We start from the raw sequence: 23,473 nt of genomic DNA on the forward strand, positions 1-23,473 counted from the left end.
GACGACCTTTACATTTCTTCGTTTTGCCCAGATATACATACAAAGTCCATCTATATTAAATCTTCATTTTCATGATCGAACAAAATAATCATTAAATTTTGGAAGCGTTTCAATAAACTTTGACACTACTGACACCCGAACCAGGCTAGAAACATTTGCAAACCGTATGCTAGTTCATGCGTACCGAGAGCAAACATCATATCGATTAGCGCGGAAAACCCACTTGAGTGTCCCTTCCTTATAATCCTTCCCCAGTGAATGACAATCATGGATGAAGCAAAACCTACAACCCAACCTAGCTAAACATTTATTTTACAACAACAGTTTACATCTACAGTACTTCGGGTGAGTTGAGTTCCAATTGAAAGTGGAAGAAGGCACATCTGAACACAGCAAATAGAAATTGGTTCGTTTGATTTGTTCGACCATTTTCACCACTTTGCAACGTTACTCTTTCCTCGGCCATGCTCGTTGCAGTGCCTTTTTTACACCACCGCCAATCAAATTTGGTTACACACTCATACTTTCGTACATGATCATGTTCATAACAAACGGCAATGGTGTTCTGTGTGATTAAACGTATCCGCTTTGTTATACTCTAACAGGGCACAATACACTCGCGTCGCCCGGATGAATAATTAATCAATTTGCACTGAAATTCCGAAGGGACAACGGAATTTACGCGACTCAATGTCTGCTTTTGAGCTGCGTATTGTATTGGCAAACAAACCCAATATTGCCCGCCAAAAGACATTGCAATTTTGATTGCTTACATTATTTACGAAAACTCGATAATTTAAGTAAAGGCAAGTAAAACCAAAATGTACGGCCAAAAGGATAAACCTTTTAAATGCGCTGCAGATGGCCTATGGAGTGGCCCAAACTCTTCCTTCACTCATGTCAAATGTTGATTTCAAAATAATGAATCTATGAAATTGATTATGCATTAATGTTTGCATAATATGGTTTAGTAAAGATAGTAGCTAAATTTTTTGAATACATTAGAGCAAAAAAGTGTTGCTGCCGTAATATGGATTTCAGATACGATGTAGTGGTAAATTCTAAAGGCTGTGGCTAAACTGTCCGTACTCGCTAGTGTTATGTCGATTTTTACTAGCGCATCTGGTGGCGGCTCGAGGCATTTTGCAAAACAATTTGGTGCCATGTTATGTTAGACGGAAAATATATTATTTTTTCATGTTTTTTTTTACTTAAACTGGAATGGAAAAGCTTGATAATTGATAGATAAATACAGGGTGGCTACTCGAATCAGGATTTTAAATTCCCGTTTTTCCCCGGATTTTTTGGGGTTTTCCCGGTTCACTATGCATCGTGTGCCGGTTATCTTAAGCTATTTAAATATGCATTCTTTATATTTTTGGAAGTTTTATATGAGCAAACAACTGAAGAAAAAACGACAGTAAAAGCTTTAAAATACTGCTTTTTGGTGGTTTAGTATCATGGCACTAACGGGTAAAGACTTTACCCCGTGACAAAGATATTTTGCATATGCTATCAATTGTTGATTAACAGATATCATCATACAACCTTAAACAAGGGTAAGCGGAAGTAATAGACAAACCAGCCACTGGAGAAAGCATAAAAAACCGTGAAGAACATAATTCTGGTGAAACAACAGTCATGCATTATGCTGTTACTCGCACGACGCTGATGATGCACCTCACGACTACATATATGAGATTTCAGGGGTTTTCTTAATTGTGGGTCACTTTCTTGATTATGTTTTACGAGAAGTGTACTTTATGTGATAAGAAGTGGGTTCTACGGTACCCTTTTTGAATAGGCTTTTATCTATTTTCGCTTGCGTAGAACACACAAGCTCATGGTTTCATTTTTTACCCATTCCATTCAATACGAAAGAATCCACAATAATGGCTGGGCTATCATATCAGAACGGTTATTCTTCGATTCTCGGATACGGTGAGGAAGGCAGCAATGCCGATCCATAGCTCTAATGAAGAATGGATGGGTTAGTGCAAATCTCGTGAAAACAAAGGAGCAACGGTCGGACTGCAGAAGCGACGCCAGCTCAACCTGCGCGTATCAGTGTGGGAACCCAGTCAACCGGGATGAAGAGGCCCCAAAACCAAAATGCAAAATGACAATGTACAGGCGATGTGTGAGTGGGTAACCTTAATTCGACACGACCGCAACTTCACGAGAAATCAATAACAAAAGACGAGTGCAAGCTAGAACGAAGAGGCACACCATACCCGAAATGCACAATAACCGATATCGGTGAACGTACACACATTTTTTTTACCACAGTTAAGTAATTTTTGACTGGATTTTTTTCAGCTGTAAGTTCAGTAATCGTTTCAGTGAAAGTATTTTTACTGAACCGTGCAGTAATTTTGAATGCTGACTAAAGTGGCAGCTCGTTTACTGAAATCACAGTAAAGCCATTTTGATATTACTGATTGTTCAGTAATTGATAGCGATTAAAAAGTAGCGAAAAAACATTCAAATTAAGGATTTTATTGATACATAGGGTGGCAGTCCGTTCAGCTCATATTCATTCATGTTTCATAGAGTTTGATACAGATTTAAACTGTATTTTTTCGACCCAAGGTTGATGCTACGGTTAGCACTCACCCTTATCACGAAATTTCAGCAAGTGCAGCACAGATTTGACACACCAACACGGCTGCAAATTCATTCAAATTAATCCCGCAAGCCGAAATCTCACCTGAAATTTTATCGCGGTGCCTGTAAGCGCCTACCAAATCATCTCTTTGTTCATCACGACCAAGCGGGCATCGCATGTTTTGTTTTGAGGCTGACTGACTGACAGGTCGGTTTGATAGACTGAATTGCTGCGTTTTCAGTAATTTGTTTTACTGATATCCAGTGAAAGGACAAATTTGACACTTATTTTGCTGATTTTCAGTAAAATTTGTATTACTGAAATGCATTAAGTAAATTGTTTGACTGAAAATCAGTAAAAATATGACATTAATGCTGAAATTCAGCAAAACTATCTATTACTGAATAGCTTTCACTAAAAAATATTACTGAAGCAAACTTAGAAAATTTGCTGTGTAGGTATTGCACCAGTGCGAATGAGAAGTACATATATTGCATACCATATGTGAGAAACGGAAAATGTTGTCGATACACATTGGTGTGATGTTGCTGGCCTGTGATAAATTGGGAACAATATACAAAGTATCCCGTTAATTTAAAATGCAACTTGGTACGATGGTAAACAATGATCGCAAAAATTTGTGACAATTTCTCGGTTTTTTTTTGAGATTTTCCCGGTTTTTTTTTTTAGATTTTCCCGGTTTTCCCGTAAAAATAAAATTCCCGGCTAATTCCCGATTTTCCCCGGTTTTCCCGATTGAGTGGCCACCCTGTAAATATGTTGTGCAAAAAAGCGTCGATCAGATGCCGCCAGATGCGCTAGGTGAAATCGAAATTACACTAGCGAGTACGGACAATGTACCCCGGCCTTACGCTATGATGTTTTACTTTTGCTACGACCTTTGCTACAAAATTTAAGAAGAAGAAAAAACAGTTTAGTCGCCGTTACAAATAAGAATTTTAACATCTCCATCGTAAAACATGAGAAAAACTATAAAACACACAGCCCACTATTGCAAACTCCACCAATTACTAATACCAAAACCACCAATTACTAATAATCTTTATGTTATTTCTAAATGTTCAACTTTTTAGAATCACGCTTAAAATAAAGCGATGTTTTTTTTCTTATTTTATTAAACATCCTTGAAGATACAAAGAAAACATGAAGAACTATCATTAAAAAATCATTTAAAAAACAGTTCATAGCCAAAAAATGGATAAAAAATTTGAGGGAAACCGACACTAGTTCTAGTTCGGTCACAGATAGGAGAGATTCCGAAGTACCAACGAATTAACCGAGATCGCTACGAACCACAAGAAAAAATCCTTCACCTAAAATCTACAAATTAGTATAATTGCATTAATTTTTAATATATTCACAAATACCAACATGAACAAAGGCAAAATGAGAGCGAAAGGACAATGTCATAAAAAAATGGATTGTTCTTTGTAGATACTCTCGGTGACGCCGCTCCTTTCTTTTCCACGTCCACGTTTTTCAAGTCCTTTATATGTATGCCACCATTCCGTGCCTTCCCTGTGCTCCGTAATTGTCTCTATCTATCTATCTCACACTATTCATATCACATCACCTCTGTCCCTTTTACTCTGAGCCTTTAAATTCTCAAAGATATATTTCACCCTTTTCCAGTAACCGTACATACCCATTTTTTACACTTTTCTTCATTCCTTATTGTGTTGAGTGGCTATCGCTTTTTCAATTCTCCAAAGGGAATTGATGATAAAAAAGCGACTTAAGTAAACGAAACTTACAAACGCGTAGAGGACAATTACTGAGCTGAACCATCGTTGTCGCATATTTTCTCGTTTTTCCCAGTCACTAAGAGCTGATTGAGCTTTACAACAATAAAACGTTTCATTCGACATGGTGTAAAATGTTGATCAGCATGTACTAGGTACGCGCTATGTAGGATCGTATGGTTTCATAACGCGCCGCTTTCCATCTTTCATTCCGGTTGCAAGTTAAGAAACGAAACCACATAATAACCGCCCAAATAAATTTACCCAATACTACCAAAACTATCAAAACTGTTACTATCAAAGAAAATTATAATAGGGACGATTGGTTTCCAAAACATTCACAAACTGAATCAAAACTGGAGCTAGTATAAGGATTCAAAAGCGTTAAAACATATAAAAAACAAGATAAAAAATCGACAACTGCAGAAGCATTTAAACATAATTTATGCCAAAATAAGGCGTGCAGAACATGCATATATGTTACTTCTTTTTAGACAAACTTTAAGTAAAATCTATACCAATGATAAGAAACGAAGTAGAAGTATAAATAAAAAAAACATTTAACATTTTACTAGATAAATGAAACTAAAGCATAATTTAAACTACACTCCCTAATTTTGTGTGACACGTCACACATATTACATTACTTTAAAAAATATAACTTAGTCATCACGCAAGACTGGATTGTTACTATCATAATAAAACGCTAAATTATAATATATACAAACTCACGTACAATTACAATGTTGCAGCGCAGAAAACGAATTCACCTTCAAATATTTACTGTCATTTTGGAAAATTTCAACCGTACTCGCTTCGTCGTTTTCAGCGACGTACCCTACTCTGCGAACCACTACATGCAGGCGCACTCTTTACCCGTAAGGAGGGAAACGGATGGCCAATTTTGCATACACTTCGTTTTTATTATTTGCAAACCATTAACCAAAAATACCATTTTGTAAAGGCGCAACAACCTACGGAGAACGATAGAACAAAATACGAGGACAAATTCCCTTTAGCTTAACCAACGTTGGGTTTGTTATGTATGCTGCGCGATTCGTGAACAGGAAGTATAAGCAAAATCTTCGTAAAAATAAATAAATATTACAAAGCAAAGAGTACATTAGACTAAACTATGAGCAATACATTACTATTATTTTTTTTTAATTCTCGAGTTAACTTATACAGCAATTACAATAGCACATAATACAATTTAAAAAAATCTAAGAAGATGATTTTTGACTATCACGCATGTTATAGTTGTCCAAATTGCTTACTGGTTAATGTAAGTCAAAAAAAAAATGTCTGCATAATGCAATAAACAACTATATACTGACATTTCATATCACTTACACATTGCATCTTCGGTTTCGATTTATTTTTGTGATTGAGTGATTGAAAACCCAACAATTATGATTCGTATTCAAACTACACGAATCAAATTACTATGTATTCGGAATGCTTTGAAAGCGACCACTAATTTAGAAAACCACAAACGGTTAACGGTACTGGGAAAAGATAAATCAGGTTTCATTTATTTCCCAGCGGTACCATAGAAATCTACTAGCAGCACACGACACGGCGAAGTGCGATACAAACAGAAACGCAAAATAGAAATACCCACCAGAACAGCACCATACATTTTCTCCCTACGGCGAGGACTCGTTTTTTACCCTTACTCAAAACCGCGTTTTTTTTCCTCTATTAGAAAACATGATTGTTCCGGCATTTCTCCACAACCTTCGTCGAATCTAAGTACGCATCTTTTGCGGTATCACCAAACGAAGGGGAATTTGGCCGGCTGGCTGGCTGGCTGGCTGGTTGCGGTTGCAATGTGTTCCCCCGCGCTCTCTGACAGTTATATGATTGCGGGGAGAGCGAGTCAGCGAAAAAATCATAGATGAAATTGTTAAACAAATACTCTCAACTTGATTCGATTTTTTCTGCACCCCAAGCCACACCACCAAACATTCAATCTAGCGTTCTTTACTACAAATGATAACAGCGGTATTTGCGATTGCCTCAATTGATATCCAAGAAGCAAGGCTTTTCTTCTCAACGATGATGATAGTAATTCAACCCAATTTTTTATCAACTTTTTTTTTAAATATCAATTTGATATTAAAAATCAATACTGCTGTTGTAACAGGGGTGGTCCCGTGGTACAATCGTCATCTCGCATGATTCAACAACATGCCCTTCGTGGGTTTAATCCTCACATGGACCGTCCCATCGAAGCAAGGACTGACTATCTGGCTACGTGATACTTAATAAGTCTCGAAAGCCTGTATAGGCCGGCATGTCCGCGCAGGACATTACCCCAATAAAAAGAAGAAATTCTTCAAAACATTTAACATAAAAAAACTGTTTAAGAAAAACTTAATCATTACTATCATTATAAAAAGTAATGTATTATAATAAATTTGACCGACGCATGCTTATTTTTTATCAACCGTTCGACGAACTATGAGCAATTTCTTTGGCAAAACATGTGTTTTCATTGTTTCTTCACTATTTACGTATGATTTGTACGCACCAATTCATAACTGACATGATTTTTAACGTCAAATGTTTTCTTTATTACTCTTATACTACTCTCTCCTTTCTAGCGCTCTCCAACTCTAACTCTCTCTATCTATCTCTCTCTGTATCTCTATCTCTGTCTATCTCTGCCTCTCTCATGCCTCTCTATCTCTCTCTATATATCTTTCTCTCTCTTTATGTCTATTTCTCTCCGATATTGTATAAAGCTATTGCCTTCTCGTTTTCTCACAGTTTATTAATCTCTCGTATGCGTTTTTTACGATCATCTCATGCTCTACAGTCTGTGAGAGGAAAAACATGTGCCTAGGTACTCCAATCGTACGTAATTAAATATGGGGAGCATTCTAAAGATGACCAAGGAAGCATTCGTTCGAATTCAATTCATTGCCAACCGTCAACGAGGTAAGGTCGGAAAACAAATCCAGTAAAGTTCAAACTGGCAACGCCAGTATTCGTGATTCAATATTGATAGAAAAATTATGTTACAAAATTTAAAAAAAAAGTAAATCAAGTTAAGTGATCTGTGTGTTTCGTGAAATATCTTCAAGCCTTTGTGACAAATTCCGCACTCATGTTGGAGACTTGGGTCAACTCGAATGCACCGGATGTGGTTCTGGAGGTAGGACCACATCCTTGCAGCACGCGTTTCGCTGCACATTCATCTGTATTAGCTACACACAGTGGATATCTTCGCGCTGCTCTTCAAAGGCATGAATCACAGCATACCAGCACAATTGCCTCGTTACGAAGAGTGCAACATCATTCTAATGGGGCAGCTATTGGTGTACCATCTGAGTTGTGTGCATTACCTGCTACTAATACAACCACATGTTTGTTGTATTTGCCAAACGTATCTCCCGAGCAATTTACTCCGTTACTATCGTATATGTACACCGGGTACCTGGACCTCTCGATGGATAACATTTTTGGTGTACTCCTAGCTACTCATTTACTACATATGCCACGGGCTTTGGAACTTTGCCGAACGTATCTCTCTTCATCCGCTAGTTCTACCAACCCATCTACTTCCACCATGCTTTTAGAACCATTGCAGCGCAATTTTTTCATCGCAAAAACTGAACCAACCGCTGCTTCAACGTTCTCAGTAGCCAACGGAGCTTCAAGATTAGTTAGGCCAATTGCAAGCAAACCAATGGCCACCATCGGATTGAATTTTATAGTACCACCTGCCGCATCCCAGATTAATCTTCTACCGAGTGCACCATTTAGAAGTCTTGGGACTAGCGTGCTGGACATAGATATCCAGCCCAGATATCCAGAAGAGGTAGATAATGAAACTCACTCTCCTTCACAAAGTCCCATAAGTGTAACTCGTTTTGAAGAAGAAAGCAGAACGTCCTTAACAACTCAAAATACTTCTGCGTTGGAAGTTGATGTTAACAACATTGATTTCATGTGTGACGAAAATATAACTAAACCAAATGATCTTAAGCATACAGATCATAATAATGCAGAACTATCTGGTTCATTGGATAATGAGAACCTTGCGAATAAATGTAACCCTCAGACTGGTTTCACTAAAAGGCAAAAATCCCAACAAGACACTGTTAATGACAGTACAAACAGTGTTATTATTGATATTGCTAGTTGTGATGGACCTGTGCGTTTTCGCCGAGTGTTGAATGTCATGTACGGTTGTAATACAAATAACCACAATACAGATTGTGCTGATACAGAGGACGCACCGTACTTAGCCGAAACAGAAACTAATGTAAAAAAACGAAGTATTCGCTCTTTACGATATGCCTCATCATTTCATCAACAGGTAAGAGTAATCGGTTGCTTTTCCTACAGATAATTTTCGTCGATTGTGAATTATTCGAATAATTTATTTATTTTGAATTTATGTAGTGATAGCTAGATCGATTTGCTATATTTAATCTGTTATCTAAACTAGCACTCATTTCAATTACAAAAAAAGCTTTTGATTCGATTTGAAATGCCGTTCAAAACAAAATAACCGTTGATTTCAAAATCAATGCTAACATAGTTTCCCCTACTCATTCATAGATGGCGCGCAACATCAGTAACACTGGAAAGCTCGCGTATGAAAGCACGTCATCGTCATCGACCGGTAGTTGCCAAAAATTTCAAAGTCAACAAACGCAACTGCAGACAGTTGCTGCCACGCCATGTGCAGGACAACAGGAAAAGGATCCAAAGGATGAAAACAGTCAAGGAGATGTAACACCCTATAACGTCGAACATGTTACCGATGCTGAAGGCAATTCAAACTACACTTGCGTATATTGCAAGCATTCTTTTAAATCCCATTATTGTTATCAAAAGCATGCTAAAAGACATTTAATACCTCTTTGCTTAGACAACAGAGCGACACCATACTCCGATGTGACAAAAACTAAAACAGTTGTAACTGCCCAGCCTAGGTCATATGATGCACGTCGTCGTACACACCAAAATTCCACCAGCAACAACAATACGATCAGAAGAGAAGTGAAACCTCTTGACATGAATGTGCAGTATTATCCATGCAAAACTTGCGGTAGCAAGTTTCCTAGTTACTATTTTGTGCATAAGCATAGAAAACTGTGCCATACGGAGGAGGAAGATGATAATCACAGTACAAACGCTACATCTCATAACACATCTGCACATGTTTCCAAGCGAGCACATGTTGTGGATGAAGCTTTACAAACGGAACAAGCTAGCGCTGAACCAGTAAAACGGTCTGACTTGCTAGCGAATGTAGATCACTCACCACATCAAATAGAACAACATTGACAAACATAATGAGAGCTTTTAGACGCAACTAAACTCAAACTTACTAATTAAAGTAACATTAAATATAATTCTGCCATTTTCACATCTTTAGTAACATATCACAAATATTTTGGACCAAAAATATCACATACTGTTATGAACACGTAGTAGGAAAACTAAAAAAAATATATATTTTACCTCTAGCTCAGATTTACTATTTGAGATCACAATTGCATTTATGCTTAGCTATATGATGAAAAAATATCCAAAAAGTAATAAAATGTAATTATCATCAGTTGTGAAATCAAATCACACTTCGATAGCTCATTCTCAATATGTACTAAGATTGTGTTGTTTAATAAATTGCCCCATTTTTTTACACTCCAGCCGATAAAATGTCATATTAATTGATAATAAGTCAATATAATTACTGCTGCTAAGCAAAGCATTTAAACAACAGATGAAAGAGATAATTACCTTCTTGAATGTCAGCACTGTTAGATTCGTTGATAGTTTCATCAATACGCTTGTTCCGTGAATCGCTTTCAAAGAAAAGATTACATTCAATTAACAAGATGAAAATTTACATTCCATATGCAACAAATAAAATATGCTTCTGCGATACTATGCGGAACAAATGTGTTATATTTACTTACCTAGTATTAATTTCTTCTTTAAAGTGTTGAGCATCCTCCTTGACACTTCCAAGTTTGCTGCTTACAACACTCGCAACCACAGAGCCAAGCGTTAATTCAACCGTGGATGGCAATGGTTGACTAACCGTGGAGTTCAACGAGAACAATTCAGTTTTCACGCCATTGATCGGAATGCTACCAGATAATGCAGTCGTAGTAGATGGTATAATACATGAAACTCCGACACTATTTTCAACAGGAGTGGCTTTCTCATCCGATGGATGCGATGCTGTTTGCTCTACATGCCCCGTAGATGGTGTAAAAGTAGCAATTCCAGCTCCACTAACCACTTTCGCACTACTCGAGGATGCCGTCGATAATACATCCACTCCTGTATCATCATCCATCACCCTATCGGTCACGGAAGATACATTCGTTACCGTTGTCTCTACGGCCTGTTGTCGTACGTGTTTCGATACATTTGGGCCCGTGGATGTATTTAATTCTATGTCATTTATCTTCGTAGAAACCTCTACAGCGTCTCCACCAGAAGCAAAGCTACTGTTAACATGTACTGCACTGTTATTACTGTTATAAGTCGATTCAGTTGCATTGTCAATTACAATGGTGTTGTTGTCATTGCTGCAAGAGGTGTTGCTGCTATTCACACTACATGCAGATGTAACGGAGGAAGCGTTGATCGATGCAGTCACATAACTACTAGGTGATAGGGACGAAGAATTCGTAATACAACTACCATTAATGCTGCCGTTATTACCCGTGCTAGTGACGTCGCTCATCATGTTAGTACTTGTAATATTATTATTATTACTGTTGTTGATATTATTGCCACTACTGCCATTATTACTGCTTGCGGGAACACTGTTAGATGACGGATTTGTCGTGACATTGACAATATTGGCTGTCGCATTACTTCCTATCGTACTATTTGTTGAATTCGCGGCACGATCACGGCCTACAGTCTTTTGTTGTTGTTCACGTTGTAGTCTATAAAATAAGAGTAAAAAAAAATATTAATAAATTAAAGCATTTAGCATTTAGGTTCTCATCCGTGCTTATGAAAAAGGTAACCAAAAAAAGCTCACCTTGTTGTAACACCAGTAGTCATTGCATCCACAATTGATTGTGTTTGCTGCTGGTTAGATTTTTGAGGGTTTCTAGAGCTTCTTGTTCGCTGTCGGGACTTCCTTAACAACTGCTTATAATTTTCCGTCTTCTTACTGAGGTAGTAATATCGCACACAATCCTAAAGTAAAGATATTACATAAATTTTTTTATAACATTTTTTTCGTTTTTTTACATGAATGAAAATTCATTCATCTGTCATTCATACCTGCGCACTTTTCCTGTCCAAACTAGCAGCAATTGTGCCAAAATTTTTCGAATGCTGCAAAAACTTTTCTCGAAAAATTTCCTTTTCACCAGATGTCCACACATTCAAACTTAACCGCTCCTAAAAAAAACACATAAAAGAATCATACATTATAAAATTTTATACATTTTCAATATTTTATTTATATGGTTTGTCCCTTCACTGGGATGGGCACACAAAATTGTAATATTTTACATCTACATAACGAACGCTATTTGCAATATCTGTTCTGAGATCATTTCTGAGTTCTTTTTTATTTTTGTATGTGTAATCGTCATGCTAAGCGTTTTGAGAATGGCTAAGGTATTTTTTAAATTCCTTAAATTATTTTTAAAATTAAAAAAAAATGAACTCAATAAAATCCCAAATAAATTCTATTCTTTCAAGATAGTTGTCGAATAGAACATCCTGTATCCATGGATGAAGATGCCAAATATCTGATAAACTAGGTATTAAATAAAAAAATGCCCAGGTGACTTACATAAATGCCCACACTTACGTTTGATTGTAAGTGTGCTACAAGTATTTTGGTTTTCCCTAAATTATTTCCATACATTCATTTGAAATTACTCTATTAAAATTAATGCAATAATTTTATTTGTAATTTTATTAATGCAATAAATATGCAATCATTCATTCGTTTAAATTGTTTAATTAGCTAAAACACGAAGTGAATAACTTGGCGTTTCCAGAACACTGATGTAGAACAAGGGTTATAAGTGGAATCAATTTGTTGGACAGCATGTTCTCGGCGTGGAACAATGTATTCGAGAAATGTACGGCAATGCATTTGATGAATTCAAATATCATCAACGTTTTCAAGCATCATACTGCAGTCTTGGCTTTGGCTAAGACAGATTCGGGAAGGGTCCCGCGATAAAGGTCTTTGAGATAAAGTGTGAAATCCTGTAATAAAATTCATGCCGGAACTTCATTCTGAAGCCATCCGCTGAACGAACTCGGATTTCTGTCTTAGGTCTTCCGTCTTCCGAAATTAAATAAAGTCTGAACTCACTGGTTGAACTTCGATCCCCTGCCAACTATTGAATAAGTGCTTTTAAGTTGGCACGTTTTTCCATACAAATGTTAATGCCGGAGTACATTGTCCGTACTCGCTAGTGTAATTTCGATTTTCACTAGCGCATCTGGCGGCGACTGGTGGAAGCTTCTTTTGGTCATCGAGGGAATGGTCGTGCCGGATCTCAAAATAAAGTATTATTTTCATCTTTTTTTGTCATGAAAATGGATGCAATGCATGAAGAATATGAGTATCTACCTTTTACAAAACTTTTCTCGTCCGATTTAAGTTCCTCAACTTTCTCGACCCCTTCCCCCCCCCCCCCCTCTTTGCCCTTTTTCACCACCTGGTATTTTTATTCCACCTTGTTGAAGAGAACGCGTGCTCGGAACGGGTTTCGCCGTAGGTCCCCGGTTGAATCCCGCAATAATGGATTGCAAAGCAATAAACGATAAGCTATGCACCCTGCGCATGCGAGGCAAATTCTATAATATAAGCTTCATAAACGTTCACGCCCCTACCGAAGAGAAAGAGGAAGAGGAGAAGGACGTGTTTTACGGCCGCCTCGCTAGAACCATAAATGCGTGCCCTAGACATGACCTCATAATCATCCGGGGGGACTTCAACGCAAAAGTCGGTAAGGAGCCAATGTACCGCCAATACACTGGCTGTCACAGTCTGCATGAGCACAGTAACTACTTGGTTGGCTTAGTGATACGTTGTAGAACCGCCCGCCCCCGCACCAATGGGGGCAGAGAAAACACGCAGCCTCGGCTCAACACGGACTCTCTAAGGGACATTACTGTCCAACAGGAATTCAAAGCCGCTTTAGAAGAGTCTCTACTACCAGAAAACAGTAATGAAACTACGAGCGAGAGGTGGAACACTCTAAAAACAAAAATAATAAACTGTGCAAGAAATATACTCCCACCACGTCGTGGCAACACCAAATCTGGCTGGTTCGACGATGAATGCAGACAAATGACCAAACGTAAGAATACTGCATACCGAGCAATGCAGCAACGGCATAGAACGCGGGCATGCGCAGAGAAATACACACGGCTCAGACGCGAAGAGAAACGAGTTCACCGCTCCAAGAAGCATGCTTTGGAATAGCAAAACATAGGGGAACTCGAGCAAACCAGAGAGGCGTACGGGCCGACACGAAAGTTTTACCAAGCGATAGCAGGTCACCGAAATAACGTGGTACCTAAGGTTACCTGCTGTCGCAACAAGGATGGAGATCTGGTTAGTAACCAGCCAGAGGTCCTCTCGCGGTGGGCTCAGTACTTTGATCAATTACTCAACGACCAGTTTAACAAACAGCTAGAAACGCCACTAGCAGATAGTGTCATGCTACTGCCACCTAGCATAGAAGAAACACAAAAGGCTATCCGTCGGCTGAAAAATAACAAGGCACCCTGAACCGACGGAATTGCAGCTGAACTGGTCAAGAATGGAGGTGCACGACTAGAAAACGAGATTCATCAAATCGTTACTGAGGTGTGGGATAGCGAATCGATGCCTTGTGATTGGAATCTCGGCATCATCTACCCCATATACAAGAAGGGAGACAGGTTGGACTGGAACAACTACAGGGGTATTAGGGTGTTGAATACCGTCTATAAAATATTCTCCCTGACCCTTCAAGATCGCCTTGTCCCGCACGTCAAAGAGATAGTCGGAAACTATCAAAGAAGATTCCAAAACGGAAAATCAACCACTGATCAGATCTTCACCATGAGGCAGATCTTGGAGAAGATGGCTGAATACAAACACGACACATACCATCCAAAGCCGCATATGATAGCATAGCCAGGGTAAAACTGTATGACGGTATGAGCTATTTTGGAATCCCGGCCAAACTGATAAGGCTAGTTAGAATGACTATGACCAACGTCACTTGCCAGGTGAGAGTGGATGGAAAGCTTTCAAGACCTTTTGCTACCACCAAAGGTCTGCGCCAGGGGGACGGGCTTGCTTGACTCCTATTCAACCTGGCGCTAGAGAGGGCCATCCGTGACTCGAGGGTGGAGACTACGGGAACCATCTTCTATAAGTCAACCCAGATCCTGGCATACGTTGATGATATAGACATCATTGGTCTGCGGCTCTCCTATGTAGCAGAAGCCTACCAAGAGATCGAGCAGGCGGCAGAGAACCTCGGATTGCAGATAAACGAGGCAAAGACTAAACTGATGGTGGCAACATCAGCGGGCCTACCAATAAATAATCAGAATCTACATAGGCGTGACGTGCAGATAGGTGAACGCACTTTTGACGCAAGTCCCACAATTCACCTATCTTGGGTCAAAGGTCAACAACGACAATAGCGGATTACGATCAATGTAGCCCGGCCTTTAAATTTTGTTAATGGATTTGCTTCGAAAGAAACTCTTTTTGGGTAATGATCGAAAGCCAAAGTTGTATCTCCACAACCCTTTGACATTGCCTGTCAGATATTTCATTCGTAAAAAAAACATTTCTCTATAAATTTCTCTCATTGTTGTCGCACGACTAAAAAAACGACTAATCTTGCTTGTTTTTCTTACCTTAAATTCCGTTTCCATGTCTATTAGCGCTCCATTTTCGTTATTAAACACTAGCCTTCTTTGTCTGGAGTCTAACATTAAAGGTGGAATCACAGCATATGAGCGCATTTTCTTATCCTCCATGGCCTAAAAACATCGGAAGAATCGTATGAATAAACATTTTCATGGTTACCATTTAATACTATAAGATCCATTTGTTAACTTACCTGTTCTTGAAGACCATCCATGATCTCTTCAAGATCGGCTTCAGATTTTATTCTAGAACCTACACGATTAAATCGTTCCTTATCTTCCCGCTGCTTTCGAAGCTCCGGAAAAACCTTTTCAAAGAACTCGCGATTCTTGGCCTCTTTTGCCTTACGCTTGGCGCTCGCCTCTAGCTTATCGACGCGCTTGGTCCATTCCTGCGATAGTAGGGCGTAACGTTCGGTTATCTCGCACTGCTTTGCGGCACGTTCTGTTTTGATCTTCCGGAAGTGCAACAACAGTCGTTGCTTAAACATCCGATGACGTTCTTGTATTTCCCGGCACATTTCCGCATCCGTCGGCTGATTATACAACGGAAGAGGGTCAGCTCCGTATGAACAGAGCGTACTTAGGACGGCATGAGCTGCGGAGGCACGTTTACGATTTTCCGCATATATTTTTTGCGCTAGATTGCGGTGCTTAGGTTGCGCCTCTGAGGAGCTTTCTTCAATCGGTGGTTTAGCAGATGCTTCCTCGAGTGATTCCTGCTTTTTCTTCAATGAAGCAATCTTCTTCTCCGCCTTGTCAATCTCATTATCTACCTTCGCAATTTGTTGTAACAATTCGTCCTTTGTGGCACGCAACTCTTCCATGGGATCACTGGGCAGTGTAGGCGAGATAGCTTCCACTTGCGGATGGTATGCTCCCGAAGTTACCATAACAACCGGCGATTCCCTAGTATCTATCTTCAGCAGCGTCGTTGCATTGCTAGTACTACCAATTGGCAGTGGCACAGCGGAGCCAACAACTGGCGGCGGATGCTGTGAACCGACAACCTCATTTAATCGTATCTTTTTAAATGCCGGTGGTCCATTGCTGTCGGTTACCGCTGGGACTACTGATCTCGAAGATTGCAGAAGATAATCTGGTGAAGGATGGAGTAAAGTAATACGTTGCCTTGATGTTTGTTGCGCCATCTGCTGTGGAATCTGCTGTACTAATAGAGGGAGATGGGGTATTTGTTGCTGTGGCAATGATGTAACCATTATGGGGGTTCCTCCTCCAACATGTTGTGAAGAAACTGAAGATGGTTGCCCTAGAATAGTTTGCGGCTGAGGCGGCCGTGGCTGCTGATATTGCTGATGTTGCCGCTGTTGCTGTTGCTGTTGCTGTTGCTGTTGCTGTTGCTGTTGCTGTTGCTGTTGCTGTTGCTGTTGCTGTTGCTGTTGCTGTTGCTGTTGCTGTTGCTGTTGCTGTTGCTGTTGCTGTTGCTGTTGCTGTTGCTGTTGCTGTTGCTGTTGCTGTTGCTGTTGCTGTTGCTGTTGCTGTTGCTGTTGCTGTTGCTGTTGCTGTTGCTGTTGCTGTTGCTGTTGCTGTTGCTGTTGCTGTTGCTGTTGCTGTTGCTGTTGCTGTTGCTGTTGCTGTTGCTGTTGCTGTTGCTGTTGCTGTTGCTGTTGCTGTTGCTGTTGCTGTTGCTGTTGCTGTTGCTGTTGCTGTTGCTGTTGCTGTTGTTGTTGTTGTTGTTGTTGTTGTTGCTGCATATGATGCCGTTGTGGTTGCTGTAACCGCTGTGACTGCTGCTGCTGCGTCAGCTGCTGTGATTGAGGTGACTGCTGTGACTGCTGCAACTGCAGCTGCGTCTGTAGTTGTTTCTGTGGCTGATGTAGCTGCTGTTGCTGTTGCGACTGCTGCTGTGGTTGTTGAGACGCCTGTGGTTGATGTTGCTGTTGTGGCTGATGTGGCAGTTGTAGGTGTTGTGATTGCTTTGCAAGCTTTGGGTGCAGTGGCTGTTGTGCTTGCTGTAGCTGTATCTGCTGGGGCTGTTGCTGTTGTGCTTGCTGTAGCTGTATCTGCTGGGGCTGTTGCTGTTGTGGCTGTGGCTGCTGTGGCTGCTGTTGCTGCTGTGGCTGCTGTTTTTGCTGTTGCTGCTGAGGCTGCAGTGTCTGTTGTGTCTGTTGTGTCTGTTGTGTCTGTTGTGTCTGTTGTTGCTGTTGCTGCTGTTGCTGCTGTTGCTGCTGTTGCTGCTGTTGCTGCTGTTGCTGCTGTTGCTGCTGTTGCTGCTGTTGCTGCTGTTGATGCTGTTGCTGCTGTTGCTGCTGTTGCTGCTGTGGCTGCTGTTGCTGTTGTGGTTGCTGTGATTGTTGTTGCTGCTGTGGCAGTTCAGGCAATTCTGGCTGTTGTAGCTGCTGTGGTTGATGTGACGACTGTGACTGCTGTGGCTGCTGTGGCTGCTGTGGCTGCTGTGGCTGCTGTGGCTGCTGTGGCTGCTGTGGCTGCTGTGGCTTCTGTGGCTGCTGTGGCTGCTGTGGCTGATGTGACTGCTGTGACTGCTGTGGCTGCTGTGCTTGCTGTGGCTGCTGTGGCTGCTGTGGCTGCTGTGGCTGCTGAGGCTGCTGTGGCTGCTGTGGCTGCTGTGGTTGCTGTGGCTGCTGTGGCTGCTGTGGTTGCTGTGGCTGCTGTGGCTGCTGTGGCTGCTGTGGCTGCTTTGGCTGCTGTGGCTGCTGTGGCTGCTGTGGTTGCTGTGGCTGCTGTGGCTGCTGTGGCTGCTGTGGCTGCTGTGGCTGCTGTGGCTGCTGTGGTTGCTGTTGCTGCTGTGGCTCCTGTGGCTGTTGAGACTGTTGTGGCTCCTGTGGTTGTTGAGACGCCTGTGGTTGATGAGGCTCTTGTGGTTCCTGTGGTTGATGTGGCTCTTGTGGCTCCTGTGGCTGTTGAGACCGTTGTGGCTCCTGTGATTGCTGTGGCTCTTGTGATTGCTGTGGCTCCTGTGGTTGCTGTGGTTGTTGTGGCGACTGAGGCTGATGTTGTTGCGGTTGTTGCCGTTGCTGTTGTTGCACTTGTGATTTCTGTTGCTGCTGTTGATGTTGTTGCTCCTGCTGCGCCTGCTGCTGTTGTTTTTGTTGCTCTTGTTGTTGTTCTTGTTGCTCTTTGAGTGGTTTTTGTGATTGCGACTGTTGTTCTGGTGGAGATTGTATCTGCGGCAGCGTATACGTTAGCGACTCTAACTGAGACTTAGACTGCGACTCCGGTTTCGACCGAGACTGCGGTTTTAGTTGCGACGGCTGTTGCATTTGCGTCTGCGAATGCGGCTTCGGCTGCGAAATAGGCTGCGTATGCGTCTGAGTTTCTGACTGGGACTGCGTCTGCATCTGATTCTCCGACAGCGATTGCAACAGCGGTTGCGACAAGGATTGCACCTCTAACTGAGGCTGCGAATGTGACTGCGCTTCCGACTTCGACTGCTGTGACTGTTGCTGTGCCTGTGCCTGGCTCTGTGGCTCTGGCTGTGCCTGTGTCTGTGTCTGCGCCTGTGCTTGTGGTTGAGACTGCGGCTGTGCCTGTGCCTGTACCTGTACATGTACCTGTGCCGGTGCCTGTACCTGTCCTGGTGCCTGTGGCTGTAGCTGTGTCTGTGCCGGTGCGTGTGGCTGTGGCTGTGCCTGTGGTTGAGACTGCGGCTGTGCCTGTGCTTGGGTCTGTAACTGTGATTGAGACTGCGGCTGTGGCTCTGGCTGCGGCAGCGACTGTAACTGTGGTTGAGATTGTGGTTGTGGCTCTGGCTGCGACAGCGACTGTAACTGTTGTTGAGACTGCGGTTGTGGCTCTGGTTGCGGCTGTGGCTCTGGCTGTGGTTGCGACTGTGACTCTTCCTGCGACTGCGACTGCGACTGCGACTGCGACTGCGACTGCGACTGCGACTGCGACTGCGACTGCGACTGCGACTGCGACTGCGACTGCGACTGCGACTGCGACTGCGACTGCTTCGGTTGCGGCTGACGGAGCTGCTGTTCCTGTGGTCGTAGTGACTGCGACTCTTCCTGCTTTGGATGCTGATGCTGCAAATGATGCTGTAGTGGTTGCATAAATTGCTGCGAATGTTGCTGTTGTTGTTGCTGTGGCTGCTGTTGTTGCTGTGGCTGCTGTTGTTGCTGTGGCTGCTGTTGTTGCTGAGACTGCTGTTTCTGCGACTGCTGTTGCTGCGATTGTTGCTGCTGCTGTGATTGCTGTTGCTCCAACTGCGACTGTTGCTGCAGTGATTTCTGTTCCTCCAACTGCGACTGTTGTTGCTGCAGTGATTGCTGTTGCGGCTGCGGAGACTGATGATGAAGCTGCTGTTGGTTCTGCGATTGTTGTTGTTGGAGCAGCTGTGACTGTTGGGACTGTTGTGATTGTTGCGACTGCTGTTGTTGCTGCTGAATGTGATGTGATGCCGAATGTAACGGTCCCACATCCATATTGTTGACAATGCTGATAGAAGGAGAGACGACTATGCTATTGGGCACCACGCTTGTTCCGCCGGTAACCGATGAAGGAACCGCTTGCCGGTACTCAGTGACGATTTGCTGTACCTGTGGAACACGGCTGAATGGGCTCGCATCTCGAATAAAGGCAGGAACATACGAATTATTTTGCACATATCGCAGAGGTGATTCTCTCGCCGGAGCACCACCAAACGATGGATAATTTGCGGCACCAGCGGCTCCCGGGCCTGGCCTTGGTGGAGATAATGGACTAGCCGCGGATCGAGGCACTGTTTGTGAAGATGACGGTCCTCCTCCCTTACTATAACCCTGCGTCGCATCAGCCGTCCTAAAAAAACATGAAAAAATGGTAACATAGAAATTAGCATTAGGCGATTTCAAAAATTTATACGCGTTATCATTGCATTAGCATATGAATGGCTCTTGTTTAGTTATGTACAAAGAGAAAAAAAAAACAATATTCCAATAAAGTGATGTAGTGTATTAAGGCATTGGACAATCAAATAATGAAGGAGGACGTTCTGAATTCATTTTATTGCACATACTACATTCCATTACAAACAAGTTTAAGTTTGGACCTTACTAACATCTTAAGGGATCAATGTTAATCGCGTTCCTTCTTCTTCTTTTAGGTTGATGAATTACATCGTCCTATACTCTCTTTTGGGAGGTATAATCAAAGATGTATCATCTGAGTATGAGAGTGGTACTGTACTGTATCATATCACTTTTCAGGTCCAGGTTGGTTTATGTTATGTCGTTAGTTGCTTAGTCTTTTCTTCGCATAGTATCGGAATAGTGCACATTTCCTCCGGTTTTTTTTTTGTATTGTATTGTATTGAATTTGTCTGCCTTCTACTGGGCGGCATTCGGTTTGTTTTCTTTAGGCGCTTTTTCCTACAAGTTCTCTTTCTATGGTTTTTGATTTAATTTAGTTTAATTTAATCATTTATGTTTGCGAGTAGTGATGTTGTTACTTGTTTTTTTACTGATCATATTGTTTGATTACGAATTCTGTTCATATATTTGTGGAGAAAGAATTTTAGTGTTGTGTTCGATTTGTTTCTTTCTTTTTAATCAGTATTATTTTTTCTGGTTATTTGTTATGTTTACCCTCTGTTTCTGTTTGTGTCATAGAGATTTCTATGCATCTTGTAAAAATACTCATGAAATTGAATCGAAAATTTTGTGTCTTCCTGTTTCTGGTGTCAGGCATATTTCACATGATCCATTTTCTGTTATTTTGAAAATGCTGAGCCAATATTCTGAGCAGTCGTGTCCTGATATTATTTGATTTATAGTATTTATTTCATTGCCTTTTAGTTGTATGTGTTTGGGCCATATTTCTTTTTTAAATTCATTTTGAAAGCACAAGATTTTTTTCCTTTTGACTGTGCAGTATTTTTAAACCATGTTTGTGTTTTGTCTATAATTTCATTCTTGAATATATTGATTGCGTGTATCTGATTTTGTTCTTTTTGTCGTGTTTGATATGGTATCCTTTTTTCGCTAAATCGTCTACAATGTCGTTCCCTTTTATTCCTAAGTATGAAAGGATCCATCCAATTCGAGTATGTGTTCTGTTTGCATGTTTAAGCTATTATAAAATATATCCTCAATTTGTGTGTCCTAGGAAATTTTGCTTAGAACAGTGCAAGAAGTTAGACTATCTGTATATATGATTGGTCTTTCAATTTTTAATTCTACCACCATTTTTAGTACTTTTTAATAGCAATTGTTGTTTTTTATGGACGAACTTCCGTCAGTGAAAATGGTTGGTTTGTCATTATTATTTTTGTATATGTATTCTAGTGTTTTTGTTTTGTTTTAGGATATCTTTATTGTTGGTTTTTTAACAACATATTAATATATTTAATTTAATTGTTTTTTTTTTTTTCAAAGAAAATGTACAGGCGGTCCCCGAGATACACGGTACCTCTTATACGCGGATTCGGAGATACACGGTTTTCTAAATTTGACAGTTCTTTGAGAAAATTGTACTGTTTTGACACATCAATTGTAAATTGCCAAATAATTTACGTTTCGATCCAATGTTAAAAACTTTTTAAAAAGGTTTAAAACTGTTATTATTCAGTCAGGATCATATCAAATAATTCATAAAATGACTAAAACCGCCCCCTACTTGCAAAATTACACGAAAATTTGTGATATTTTAGCTGGAAATCACGAGATTCGACTTACGCGGAAATTCGAGATACGCGGTATTTTGCGGCCGTTTTCGGTCCCCATTAACCGTGTATCTCGGGGACCGCCTGTATTTCGTTTTTGATATATTTATGGTTAGTCTTAACAATTCCACTATTTTGGTGAAAGCGTAGTGCTCTCTGGCGGTTTGCTTGTAATTCCGGTTCATTTGTTCAATCGCTGAGGATGACACAATCGTCTGTATATTGAATTATTGAATTAAATGGGTGTGTTTCGTGTATGGGTTTCTGTTTATCTTTGGTGTACATGTTAAATATAGTATGGGTAATATGACATCCCCTTGTCTCCATCCGTTACTAGCATATTTTGTGAGTTGTTATTGCTTGTTATTTACAGATGTTTGTTTCTTAGAAAAGCGTAAGTCCATATGTTAGAAAGGTTAGATATGCTCATTATGTCTATAAGTGTTTTTGTATGCACACAGTTGTGGCCTTTTGTTAATCTATTAATCTTCTTCTTCTTCTTTGGCTCAACAACCGATGTCGGTCAAGGCCTGCCTGTACCCACTTGTGGGCTTGGCTTTCAGTGACTAATTGATTCCCCCCATAGCAGGATAGTCAATCCTACGTATGGCGGCACGGTCTATTTGGGGATCGAACCCATGACGGGCATGTTGTTAAGTCGTACGAGTTGACGACTGTACTACGAGACCGGCTAATCTATTAATACTGCTCCACATATTTGTTTTTTTTTAATTAATTTATTTGATTAATTGTCTGTCTCCATGGATTTCACAATGTTTAGTTTCTTAAACAGGAATAGAGGGAACAATACCATCAGGGCCCTGTGAAAAAGATGATTTCAATTTATGAAGTGCAAAATTTATCTTATCTCTGGATTCCGATTCCAGAGAGAAAGAATCGCTAGTTCCACCGGAATCGTCCGGAATCGTCCGGAATCTTCCAGAATCTACCGGAATCGTCCGGATACGTCGGAATCGTCCGGAATCGTCGGAATCGCCCGGGATCGTCCGGAATCGTCCGGAACCGTCTGAAATCGTCTGGAATCGTGCGGAGTCGTTCGAATCGTCCGGAATCGTCGGAACAGTCGGAACCGACCGGAGTCGGCAGGAATCGCCCGGAATCGACCGGAATCATACGGAATCGTGCGGAATCGTAGTCAATCGATAGTAGTGAATAGTAGAGCCGATTCCGGTCGATTACGACTGTTCCGACGATTCCAGACGATTCAAGGACGTTCCGGCCGCCGCGCATATGTCAATGCTGTATGTCGTACATTTAAGCCAGGAATGTCGCGCACTGATTTCCTCAATATCGTTCGACATGCACGCTAGCTTCTTATGTTACTGTTTGTATCTACAGTGAACCCTCTCTGATTTGACACCTCTCCAATTTGAAAAATCTCTCTTTATTTGAACATTTAGCACAGTCCCTTGATTTCCATTTTTGTTCCTCTAATTTGGAAAACCTCTGAAATCTGTGTCCCTCTTATTTGTGTATGGAGTTGCCATGGTTATTGAATGATGTATGCTCAAATTGGCAATCCTGTTCGCAGTTTCCTATAACAACAGTTAAGGTTGCATACTA

The 23,473-nt window shown here is 41.0% G+C and overlaps 2 protein-coding genes across 2 annotated transcripts in view; one reads left to right on the top strand and one right to left on the bottom strand.

Moving 5' to 3' along the window:
- LOC120961225 (uncharacterized) overlaps nucleotides 1-23,473 on the bottom strand; it is a 58,584-nt gene that overhangs the window by 14,205 nt on the left and 20,906 nt on the right. The window contains exons 3-8 of the mRNA XM_049605778.1: nucleotides 15,462-20,028; nucleotides 15,256-15,381; nucleotides 11,647-11,766; nucleotides 11,399-11,559; nucleotides 10,314-11,300; nucleotides 10,135-10,199 (exon numbers count right to left, since the gene is read on the bottom strand). Coding sequence (XP_049461735.1) covers nucleotides 10,135-10,199; nucleotides 10,314-11,300; nucleotides 11,399-11,559; nucleotides 11,647-11,766; nucleotides 15,256-15,381; nucleotides 15,462-20,028 — 6,026 coding nt within the window. The remainder of the gene's footprint in view (nucleotides 1-10,134; nucleotides 10,200-10,313; nucleotides 11,301-11,398; nucleotides 11,560-11,646; nucleotides 11,767-15,255; nucleotides 15,382-15,461; nucleotides 20,029-23,473) is intronic.
- LOC125906539 (uncharacterized) lies at nucleotides 86-10,126 on the top strand. The gene is made up of 2 exons (XM_049605779.1): nucleotides 86-8,701; nucleotides 8,947-10,126. The coding sequence occupies exons 1-2, from the start codon at nucleotides 7,487-7,489 to the stop codon at nucleotides 9,676-9,678; spliced, it is 1,947 nt and encodes a 648-aa protein (XP_049461736.1). The 5' UTR covers nucleotides 86-7,486; the 3' UTR covers nucleotides 9,679-10,126.

This window comes from Anopheles coluzzii, chromosome 2 (assembly GCF_943734685.1).
Source record: "Anopheles coluzzii chromosome 2, AcolN3, whole genome shotgun sequence".
NCBI classification, from domain to species: Eukaryota; Metazoa; Arthropoda; class Insecta; order Diptera; family Culicidae; genus Anopheles; species Anopheles coluzzii.

Coding starts and splice junctions, on each gene's coding strand:
- LOC125906539 (XM_049605779.1), top strand. CDS start 7,487: ATGTTGGAGACTTGGGTCAACTCGAATGCACCGGATGTGGTTCTGGAG. Junction 8,702..8,946: donor CCTCATCATTTCATCAACAG/GTAAGAGTAATC, acceptor ACTCATTCATAG/ATGGCGCGCAACATCAGTAA.